The sequence below is a fragment of the Plasmodium yoelii genome (assembly GCF_900002385.2).
Source record: "Plasmodium yoelii strain 17X genome assembly, chromosome: 8".
Taxonomy (NCBI): Eukaryota; Apicomplexa; class Aconoidasida; order Haemosporida; family Plasmodiidae; genus Plasmodium; species Plasmodium yoelii.
The window spans coordinates 1,325,302-1,338,074 of record NC_036180.2 but is presented as its reverse complement, the minus strand read 5'-3'; the positions used below and the strand labels follow the sequence as shown (position 1 = coordinate 1,338,074).

Here is a 12,773-nt window from a genome sequence, read left to right as displayed (position 1 = left end):
AAAAAAATATATTTATGTGCATATATATATAAATATATTTTTACATAGTAATATAATTAATATCGTGACAAAAATTTTCAGTACTAAAACATAAAATACAAATCAATGATAATAAAAGAAAAATAAATAAAATATTGTAATAGTATATTTTTTTCATCTTTAAATATAATTTTTATAATATACAAAATTCAAAACATTGAGATATTTTTAGTATACTCGTATTTTTACAAGTAAAGAGTTATGAAATGAAAACAAAAATAAACGAGAAAAAAAAACAAAATACGAACCAATGGGTAAACATAAACATAGCAAAGATAAGTTATATATTCTGCAATCAGAATATAGAAGAGACGCATTAATAAAGAAACAAATCAAATCCAGAAATTCAACATATTTACCTTTTAATTATTGGTAAGAATAATTATACAACTTAAAAAGAAATATATTTTAAATTACATATTTTTAACAAGTAAAATAATTAACTACATATATGTGAACATATTTCCTCTTTATATATATGCAACCGTTTTATCGTTCATTTGTGTTATCTTTGTTTTGCTGCCGCTATGAAAAGTGACACACATATACATATATATATATATATGTATACATTGCATGTGTTATTGTATATAACCTTTTTAGATAGAAATATGCCACATTTCACATTTAATTTATTTCACATTTAATTTATTCCCCTTTTCATTACTTAGTTGTATAAGTTTGAGACCATTCAGTGACCCATATTGTGACGAAGATGGAAGACTTTACGATAAAAAAAGCGTTTTAGAAGAAATGGAAAAATCCAAAAGAAATAAAAATAAACCTGAAATTGATATAAAAAATTTAATTAAAGTTAATTTTTATAAACATGATAATGAATATATATGTCCTATAACAAGAAAATATTTTAATAAACATACAAAAATTATATTAAATAAAAAAACTGGAAATACATTCTCATCGGAAATTTTTAAATTATTTCCAAATAAAAATGAAATGTTCGATCCAATTACACATGATACCATGAATATGTTAGATCTAATTGTTTTACAAGATCCAATAAATAATAAAAATAACATGAATGATTTACATAATAAATTTGTTCAAAAAGAAAAAGAAAAAAGTCAAAATATTCAAGAAAATGGAGCAATTATGAGTATATTACAAGAAGTAAAAAAAAAACAAATGGAAAATAATAAATTAGATGCAAACAACAATACAGATGAAGATAAACATTCCAAATTTAAAGATGATTATAAAAATGAAAAAAAAAAAAAAAATATATATTTATATTCAACAAATAAAGATAATGACGATAATTATATTGAAGATGATAGTAATAGTGAAAATGAAATCAAAATAAAATGTGAAAATTATAGTGATAATAAATTAGCTCAAAGTGTTACATCAACTATATATAATGCAACATACAAAAATACTTTTGTTTATCTTTCAGAAGCTCAAGTTCATGATATGATATATACCAATGTTATAAAAAATAAAAAAAATAGTTATGTACGTTTAATAACTGATGTAGGTATGATTAATATTGAACTATATGCATATAAATCTCCAAAATTATGTCATAATTTTTTATTTTTATGTGAATACAAATATTATAATAAAACAGATATTTTTAAAAGAGACAAAGATATCGATATCGTTTTTTTGGGGGCACGTAAAAATAATATACATTCAGCAGCATCCGGATTTTATTGGAGAAAAAAATTAAAAAAATATAAATTAAGAAAAAAAATCGATGATGAAAAAATTATTAATAAGTTCAAAGAAGAAATAAATGTAAATAGTGATAATGATAGTGATATAGGAATTAAATATTTGAGATATAATGATAATAGACATGTTACAGAAACTAATTCATATGGTAATATATATATGTTTAAGTATTATAATCAAAAATATTCTAATATGTTTTATATATCTCTATCAGAGGATTATACAACTAATAATCCATGTATTGGGAAAGGTGAGTTGACACAATGTATATATATCCACAAAATGATAATCGTCTTAATTATATTATAACTATCAAACTAAAATAAATACTGCACCTATATATATGTCCGCATTATTTAAATACTATTGTTTTATTAAACTCTTATATACACCATATATTAATTTTTTCTTAATTTAGTTGTCGGAGGAAATGATACATTAGAAAAGTTAAAAAATTTGGACACGGCCTCAATGAATGATGTAATATGCACTTTTAAAATGTTTAATTTGTGTATTTGCACACATATATATATTTATTATATATATTATATTTTTTTTTTTTTTTTTTTTTTTTTTTTTTTCGCTGATTTAGGAACATTACACCTTAAACGAAACGATCATATACACAAACCCATTTAAAGATGTTATAAAAGAAATGAAAGAAGATTCAAAAAAAAAAAAAATGCCAGAGCCACCAAAGGAAAAACCCAAAACTTTCATTGATGATGATATTTTTGTGGAAAATAAAAATGACGATATAGGAAAATATATAAAATGGCAGAATTTTAAAAACAATAATAAAAATACGAATTGTGATGAATCAAATCAATCAAAATTAAACATATTAAAAAAGGAAAATGTATCAAAGCCAAAACAAGCTAAGATGGATTTTTCATGTTGGTAGAGAAAAATAAAAATATATTCACACAAAATAATATGCATATATAACTTTTTTTTATGTGTAACAAGATATTCAAGAAGAATAATTCTGATAATAGGTAATAACCATACATATGTAATATATCATCATCTTCATCATATTTTAAAAAAAATATGTCTTGATATATTTATCATTATTAACAGTAGTATAATTTTATTATTATGTTATACTTCCCCTCGTTTTAATTAATTGTAAACTTTAATTTTATTTTATTGAATTATAAATGGTTTTACTTGATTTTTTTTGTATGTATATAATTTTATTTTTTTTTTTAGTTTTCATTTTAAGTTTGTTTACATATTTTCCAATGTTAAAAAAATTGTAATTTAACGCTATTATACATATTTTACTCTAGCTGTTTTACATTTTTTTTTTTTGCCCATAAAATTTGATTTTATTATCTATATATAATGTAAAAAAAATATGCATTATAATATGCCTATAACAAAATATTTACATTTTCCCCCTTTTGATTATAATTGTATATTTAACATATATTAATAAGTTTGTAATTTACCCCATAATTAAATAAAATATTTTAAAACAAGGAATATATGGAAATTTTTTTAAGAAATGTAAATTTTCACAAGATTAAAAATTTTGTATTTTTTAGTGTTAATTTTTTGCCGTCTTAATTTGTTTTCCATATATGTTTTTTCTTTATAATACATGAACAAAAAAATTATATTAAAATGTAAATATAAAACAATTAAATTACATAATGTTATTTTATCATTCGAAAGTAACATAAATATTACTTAATACATAAAAAACAATTTTAGAAGTATAAGAAAAATAAAAAAGGAAAAGTTATATATTTGTTAATAATGTGCATGGAATATATTCCTACTTAATAAAAAAAATATTATTGCATAAATTTTATTTGAATTGTTAACAAATAATATTTGTGTAATTTTTTTTTAAGTGTTAATTGTATGTGAAAGTAAAGGAATACCAAAATAATAAGGAAAAGGGATATCTCGTTAAAAGTAAAATATACATGATATATTCCTTTTAATTTTTGCATATATATATATATATAATATATTTGTGCACTTTTTACCGTTTTAAATTATAGTTTTTCGACCAATGGAAATAATGAAAGGTTTTGGAAAATAATAAATTAAAAAAAAAGTAACAAAATAATATTATATATAATTGACAGAAGAAATTACACACACATTCGTTTTATCATTGTGGAAGTTGTTTAATAGTTATGGATATATTAGAAAAGAAAAATAACAATAAATATAAGAAAATATGCCACATTAAAGGTGTAAGGAGTAATAATATTAGAAGACGTGAAGAAGACACAAAAGGGAAAAAAATATATAATTTTATTAAGGGTGAGAAAAGCATCATATAAAAATAATAAAAAAGTTATGCTAATATAAAAGCATACTATGTAAAAGTATCTATGAATAATAAAATATATTTGGAAGGGAAAATAGTTATATTAAAATTTATAAGAAATGGAAAATTTTGCATATATTGACAAAAATGTCTATATAAATATTTTTATGTTAATTTTAAAAAAACTAAAGGAATATTTATTAGGGGTAGGCATTTTTAAATTATTTTTTTGTTTATTTATAATACTCTTAAGTATAATTTTTGCGAAACGAAGTAAAAAAAAAAAAAAAAAAATTAATGTATATCTCCAGTTAAATAGGAATAATACTAAAAATAATGAATTAGTAATAAATGATGACAAGACATTATATAACGATGAAGAAAAAACAAATAATCATAATAAAGAGGAAAAAGAAATAGAAAATGAAGCATATCACATAACCCACAGTTCACACATATTTGATCTAAAAGTTATAAGCACAACAGAATTATGTAATGTGTGCAATGATAATATATATGCATTTATTTTTAACAAAAAAAATATATTTGAATGTGTTATATGTAAAAATAAATGCCATATTGAATGTGCTCCAAATTCAAATTTAATGAGCTGTAAAAATTCCGTATTTTTTAAAAATAAGCATAAATTTATAAAAATCAAAAATACCTTATGGAACGGTAAATGTGACATTTGTAATCAAAATTTTTCTTATTTCTTATTTTCTCTATATGGAATAAAATATATATATAAATGTATGTGGTGTAATAAATATTTTCATGGAAAATGTATAAATAAAAAAATATGTAAAAAAATATATAAAAAAATAAATAATAATAATAATGACACTAACACAAAAAACGGTGACTTAATATGTGCTTATGGCAATAATCAATATATTTTATACCCCTATGAAATATCTGTTAAAGAAAATTATCTATTATATTTTTTAATTCAATCATATCAAAAAATAAATAAAGCACAAATTAAAAAGGATGATATATTACTAAGTTATAATGAAACGCAATCAGAAAATTACACATGTGAAGATGAGTTGGTAATAGAAAAGGAGATAGACAAATTTTCAATTCAAATGTTCGAAAATGATAAAAATAGGGAATTAATATATTTTAATTATCTAAATAATGCTAAAAAATATCAAAGTTTAATAAATTCACAAATCATAAAAAATGATAATAATAATAATAACAGCCCAATAATAGACAAACAAAACCATACAATACATATAAATACACTTTTGAATTTTTTACCTATACATGTACCCATATATGAAATAAATACTACAAATAAATTTCTTCTAATATTTGTAAATGTAAGAAGTGGGGGTCAAACAGGAAAAAATTTGTACAGAGAATTATTAATGCATTTTAATCCACTACAAATAATAAATATAGAAAATGAATCAAGTGTTATAAATACCCTTAATATGTATAAAGAAATGTTATATCAAAAAAAAGTTATTATTTTTTTATGTGGTGGTGATGGAACTATAAGTATTTTTATCGATACTTTGATCAAGTTTTTTTACAACAATACTCCTTTTAATATATATGAGGAAAATGAAAATTTTCCAAAAAAAAAAATACAAAAAAAAAAAATATTTCATATAACTGAAAATTCTAATAAAATATCTAATAAAGCTATTACATTTTTTAATAAATATATTATGGCAGCTTCAAAAGTTGCTCTAAAAAAAAGTGGTAATAATACTTCAAAAATTATGTTAAATAAAGAAAGGGATGAAACAAAATCTGATTTTATCAATAATTCCTCTGATACAAAAAAATCAATATCACTTTTAGAAAACGACGAAATATATTCACTCATTGAAGACAAACATAATATGAGCAATGAATGTGATGATAAGGATGATGATAATAATGTCCTATTAAATAACGGAACAAACATTTATAGTGACCTTTATAAAAATTATGATGATAATAGTTTTATTAATAGAGGCACAAAAACTGAAATTGACTCAAATGCAAGTCTAAGCAACGAAAGTATTTCACATATGAGTCCATTTCCAAATAGTGATTCTATGTGTAATAGTTTCAGAAAAAATGTTAACAAAAAAAAATATATAAATTTACTTGAAAATGTTAACATATATAAAGATAAAAAAGAAAAAGATGATATGTATATAGATCAAACTTTGAACGACTCACATATTAATAAGTCTGTCGTTGAAAATTGCAATAATAATGATAATGGTAATAATAATTATTGTGGCTATATCTCAGGATATAGTAACAACTTTATTGATATAAATAAACCATGGAATAATAACCAGTCCTATATATATTCTTGTAGCTTAAAACATAACAAAACTGATAGCAACATTATATATCATGATTATAAAGAAAATGAAATCGAATATATGCCCACAGAAACAAAATTACATAATAATAACTCATCATATTATAAAGAAAATGACATTATAAATTCTTCGATAAAATATGGAAATAATAGTTCTGATCAAGTTCATTCAAATTATTATCGAGATGATGAAAGTTCAGATACAAGTGAAAGTTTGTATGAAGAAGAAAAAATACAAAAAAAAAATAATGAAACAAAAACAAAAACAAAAACAAAAAAATGGTTGAGATATATTAGTAAAGAATCTGAAAAAATACATAATAAATTTATAAAAAAAAATATAAACAAAATTCAAGAACGATTTAATCTAAATAAATCACAACCAATTGAAAGTGACAACTCTTTATATAAATTTCATAAAAATGGAAAAAATAAATATAAAATTATCAATAAAAAAAAACATAAACAAATTGATAGTATAAATGATAATAATTCAAAAACATCAAATAATAAATACACAGTAAAATCATATATTGAAAATACTCCCATAGGTATAATGCCATTAGGAACTGGAAATGATTTGTGTATTAGTTTAGGTTGGGGAGGTTCATATATTAATAATATATCTTTATATTTAAATAAAATAAAACATAGTAAAAATAAATTAGTAGATGTATGGAATATTAAAGCATATGATTTGAGTAATAACATTGTTCTAAATAATACTTTTATTAATTATTTTGATATTGGGCTTATATCAAGATTAGCATTACATTTTGATAATATACGAAAACAATTCCCACATTTTTTTAACAGTAGATTAGGTAATAAAATATTATATGGAGAAATTGGATTCAGAGATTTTTGTTTTAATACATATAAATATAAACTTAATAAACATATCAAATTATATTGTGATGGAAAAAGAGTTAAAATAAATCATGACTTGGAAAGTATATGCTTTATAAATATACCATATATTTTAGGAGGCCATAATATATGGAAAGATGATAATTTACAATATTGCTATTATTCTGATATTGAAAAGGGATATTATGATGAAAATGAAAAAGATAAAATAAAAGACAATAAAAAATTAACAAAAAAAGTGACAAAACTGAAAAAAAAAAATATACACAATAAATCAACGAATGCACAAATACACACACACGACGAAAGTTGTGAAAATTGTGAAAACTTACATACTCAATCTTTAGAAAATATAAATAATCAAAGAGGAATATCTAAAAGCTGCTTATATAAATGCTGTGATAAAATGAAAGAAAATATAAAACATATAGACGACGAAAATAACACAACAGATTATAGTAATATATACAAACCACATAAATTATATCTTTATAAACGTAAAAAAAATTCTCAAATGTACAAAAAACAACAAATCGATGATAAACTTATTGAAGTTTTTGGAATTAAAAATATATTTCATTTAGTTCAAGTGCAATTAGGATTATCTGGCCCAGTAAAGTTATGCCAAGGGCATGAACTTTTTATTAAAATAAGTAAAAAATTTATTCAAAACAATAAAATGTATTTTCAGTATGACGGAGAACCCGTTTTTCTTAAAATTTGCAAATTGCATTTCACACACAAGTAAGCCGGAAAAATAACAAATAAAAATAATAAAATCAACAAAAAATAATAAAATCAATAGCAAATAAAAACAATAACACCTTTTTAATATTCTTCCCATTTTATCTCAGATGCCAATGTTTGTTTTTGTCTCCAAACTCACCCATTCTGTAATTTGAAAACAGCCTTATTTTTTTCTTTTTTCTGTTAGACAAATATGCATATACATACATATTTTTCATTCTTTATTTTTTTTGAGTTATTTTTAAACTAATTTGCATTTATATATAAATCATAAATAAACTCAACATAATACCCTTTCTATTTTTTTAAATACAAACTTTTAAAACTCATCATAGTTATAATTGCGTAAAGTTAAATAAATGAAAAAAATGTGGAAAAAATATAAAAAAATATTAAAAAAATTATTTTATAATGAAACAAATTATAAATACAAAGTCCGCTATAGTTATAGCAGAACAAAGCAAATGATTTAAATATTTCAAAAAAAAAAAAATAATAAATATGTTACTATTTTATTAATTAGCATTTATTGGGACAGAAAATAGGAATATTAATTACTTTTTTTTTTTTTGTACGGTTTGTCTATTTAAAAGCTTATACTTTTTCGAATCATTTTTACTTAGCGTTATTGCATTTCGGCATCCTTTACCCCCCTTTAAAAAATTAAATAGCGAAATATATAATTAGTAATGCAAACAAATAAATAAATAAATACATATATATAAACCATGCAGGTATATCCATTTTTTAGATAACAAACCTCCCAAAAGTTTCCACCCTTTTTCGGTTTTTTATCCTTTTGACATATGCACACATCATCATCGTCAAATTCCCGATAACAATATCCACATATAACTCTTCTTGCAAGAACATATTCGTGGTTACTATTTAAATTATGACATGTTGGACATGGAAATATCTTAAAAAAAATAAATAAATAATAAATATTGAAAAATTTATGTAGAATATTTATCATAAATATAATATACATATAGAGATATATAAACTTACCTTGTTACAACATGGGAATTTAAACAATTTATGTGATTTTTTATAATGCTTACAAGCACCATCTTTCACTTCGATATTATTTATTTTTACAACATTTTTTGTTTTCTCAATTTTTAAATTGTTTGATTGGGGTGTAACTATTTTTTTTTTATTAGTTTTACTCGTAAATAACTTATTTATCATATCATCAATTCTGGACATTTAAAAGAAAAAAAATGTACACAAATATATATATGTACATATATAAATATATATATATTACTAGCTATTTTAAAATATAAATGATGATTTTACTTTTTTATTGCGGCATCATTTGCAGTAAAAGTTTCATCAAATGTAAATTCTTCATATCGAAATTCCAGTTTTATAAAACAATTTTGACAATTTATACATATCTCTTTGCCTAAGTAAAAAAATAAAACAGTAAATATTAATAACATTATATACCTTTACTCAAATAAAGAAATTTATATTATACTTATTATTGTAACATACCAGATGATACATTTTTTACGAGAGTTTTTCTTCCACACCCTTCACAATTTATGCTATAGTCTCCCGCTAACAAGTCCTAAACAAGAATAATTTAAACATGTCAAAATAAATGCCAAAACAAATGCCAAAATAAATATGAAAATAATTTTATTTTATTTTATTTTATTCTATTCTATTTTCTCCTTTTTATGTACCATCAATGAACACTGATTAAATTTTAATACGCAAATGCAGCTATTTCCCAAAAAACAAATATTTCTGTAAACTTCAATAATTGCATTACTACTACAATTGGTGCAATTACACACTGACAAAATGTGTGTGCATTTTTGAAGAAAAAAAAGTGTCAATATGTATAAAAAAAATAATATAATATGTACAATATAAATAGCAAACAATATTCGATAACTAAATTAATGAAAAATATATTTACCTAATTGTGGTTGGTCTTTGCTCGTTATAGTGACATCAAATGTATTACAACATCGTGTACAAACTAATTGAAATCTGAATTGTTAATAAAATTGTATTTTATGTATAAATAAAACTTAAAAGAGTAACAATACATTAATATATAGGATAGTAAAAAATAATATATAACTTACTTTAATAAAACTGCCTTATATAATGATATATTTTTCATATAAACATTTTTCAATAATATATTTTTCCCTTTTACATTTATATTATTATTTATATCCATATCATCACTATCTATATCTTGGTCAAGTTCATCGTTTTCTTCAATTTTATTTTCCATCTTTTCTTTTTCCATCTTTTCTTTTTCCATCTTTTCCTTTTCCATCTTTTCTTTTTCCACCTTTTCCTTTTCCATCTTTTCTTTTTCCACCTTTTCCTTTTCAATTTTTTCTTTTTCTTTCATAACAACAAATCTGCAATATAGAAAACGTTTCAAACATTCGTCTGCATTTTTGGTTTTTACAATTTGACTAACTTTTTCCCATTTGTGTGGTGAATTTTTTAAATCTTTATAAATTCTTAACCCTTCTTCGAGTAAAGTTTGTTCTTCTGGTTTCCAATTCTTTACTTTTTTTTTCTCTTCTTCTCTTTTTAATTTTTTTAAATCTTCATTTGTATTACCATTCTTATCTTTATTTAAATCTGGTGATATATTTTCATTGATATTTTCTATTATTTCGTAAGATTCTTTATTTGGGGTTTTGAAAGTTTCGCTATTTTCCCTTGAAATTTGTTTAGATGATTCATTTTTATAGTTTTCGTTATTTTCAGAATTCTGATATTTTTCATAATTTTTTTGGGATGTGTCATTACATTCGTTTCTAAAATTATTATTTTGTTCCATATTATCAGGAGAATTTAATTGTATTTTATATTTATTATATTCATAATTATCACCAAAATTTATATCACTATTTTTTAAATTGAAATGTTCTTCTGATTTTATATTTTCATAATTATTTGATAATGAAAAATTGTTATTTTTTTCAAGTGTCTTATTTTTAGATCTGTTACTAAAATGGTTATCTGTATTGTCATTTTTTTTATCATTTTTATCATTCTCTTTATCATTTTTTTTATTATAATAATTACCATATTCACTATTTCTATATCGTATACTTTTACTAGCTTGCTTATCAATATCTATGTCTAGATTATGATTAAAATTATGATTAAAGTTATGATTAAAATTATGATTAAAATTATTTTGATATGAATTTCTATTATGATAATTATTTCTTCTATAGGAATTTGTTATATGCCTATTTTCTTCTTTATTTTTATTACTATAATATTTTTCCTTATTATTCATATTATAAAATCGGCTATTATAGATATACTTTTTTTTATCATTATATCCATCATTTTTATTTGTAAAACGATTATTTTCCATTCTATCCGTTTTATTTACATAATTTTTATTACTATCATTATTGTTAATATTACCCTTTTCAACATAATCATGATCTGGATAGCTTTTATATCTACCATTGCTATTATATATGTTTTTATCATTATATATGCTTTTATCATTATATATGCTTTTATTTTTATTGCTATATTCGCTAACTTTTATATTTCGTTTCTCTTTGTTAAATTTAGCATTTCTATTAACATTGTTGCTCTCCTTTTCATTGTTCATATCTTCATTGTATGGGTCACAAGATTCATAATTCATTTCTTTTATATTGTTACACATATTTTCAACATCATTGTATTTTTCTTTTTTTTCATTACTTAATTTATACTTATTTCTAACATTATTCATATTTTGATATTTATTCCATTGAATGCTTTCTTATATTATTTTATCACCTTGTTTATTTAATATATATTATTTATTTTTATTCATATTCATTTTATTACTATTTGTTTTAACATGTACAAACGTTTTTCATAACACTACTCAATTTTTTTTTTATGAAGGATACAATTTTATTGATTGGATTAGCTAATTATCACTTTATATAAATATGATAACTCATTTAATTTTTTTTTTTTTTTTTTTTCACATGTACTGTCTTTGTTTTAGTATAATTATTTTATTATTTTTTTTTTTGTAAAATATTATTAATATTCCTTTAATTAGTGATTTAATTTATTACATAATCCACGGTCTTACACAACAATATATGTTTATATATATTATTGTTATATTTTATTGTTTATTGTTTGTATTTATAATACAACAAAATGGATATTAATACATTATTATGATGTTTACTCATATAAAGCTATATAACAACAATATTTCCCCAAACTTGTTATACAGGAAAATATATACAACTTTTGCTTAAACCCTTTAAAATAATTTTAATATTTCAATTTAGTAAATTTTCACTTATGCGGATTTAAAATTCCATAAGGAAAAATAAATAATTGTAGAATGTGAATAAAATAAAATATTTCTATTCTTTAAATAAAAAAGTTACTAAAAATGTTTGAAATTAAAAAAAAAAAAAAAAAAAAAAAGATTTATTTTATATGTATTTAAAATAATAGTAAAAAAGAACACACATACATATATATTGTATAAAAAATAAAAATAAATTAATTTACTATACATTTTAAAAAAATTTCATAAGCTCATTACTTATATATACATATATATATATATGTAGTTTAAAAAAAAAATAGTATCATATTTTAAAGTCATACAAAATTTCCTAACACTATATACATATACATTTATTTAAAAATATTTATTAAAAATTATATATATTTTTTTTTTTTATATTAAAAAATATACAATTTATGCCAGAATATATATTTCAAATGTACTATACAACTTTTAAAATATAT

At 20.7% G+C, this 12,773-nt stretch overlaps 3 protein-coding genes across 3 annotated transcripts; 2 read left to right on the top strand and 1 right to left on the bottom strand.

Annotated features, from left to right (window-relative positions):
- Positions 1-289: 289 nt before the first annotated feature.
- On the top strand, positions 290-2,641 carry PY17X_0834700 (peptidyl-prolyl cis-trans isomerase, putative; the record flags this gene model as incomplete). Its single annotated transcript, XM_022955808.1, has 4 exons — positions 290-411; positions 711-1,987; positions 2,156-2,217; positions 2,330-2,641. The coding sequence occupies 4 exons, from the start codon at positions 290-292 to the stop codon at positions 2,639-2,641; spliced, it is 1,773 nt and encodes a 590-aa protein (XP_022812036.1).
- A 1,508-nt stretch (positions 2,642-4,149) lies between these two features.
- Positions 4,150-8,135, top strand: PY17X_0834600 (diacylglycerol kinase, putative; the record flags this gene model as incomplete). The annotated part of the gene is made up of 2 exons (XM_022955807.1): positions 4,150-7,982; positions 8,093-8,135. The coding sequence occupies 2 exons, from the start codon at positions 4,150-4,152 to the stop codon at positions 8,133-8,135; spliced, it is 3,876 nt and encodes a 1,291-aa protein (XP_022812035.1).
- A 404-nt stretch (positions 8,136-8,539) lies between these two features.
- On the bottom strand, positions 8,540-11,739 carry PY17X_0834500 (zinc finger protein, putative; the record flags this gene model as incomplete). Its single annotated transcript, XM_022955805.1, has 8 exons — positions 8,540-8,638; positions 8,746-8,904; positions 8,997-9,189; positions 9,291-9,399; positions 9,492-9,567; positions 9,686-9,798; positions 9,925-9,998; positions 10,097-11,739. 8 exons carry the CDS (start codon positions 11,737-11,739, stop codon positions 8,540-8,542), a joined length of 2,466 nt encoding a protein of 821 aa, XP_022812034.1.
- Positions 11,740-12,773: the final 1,034 nt, after the last annotated feature.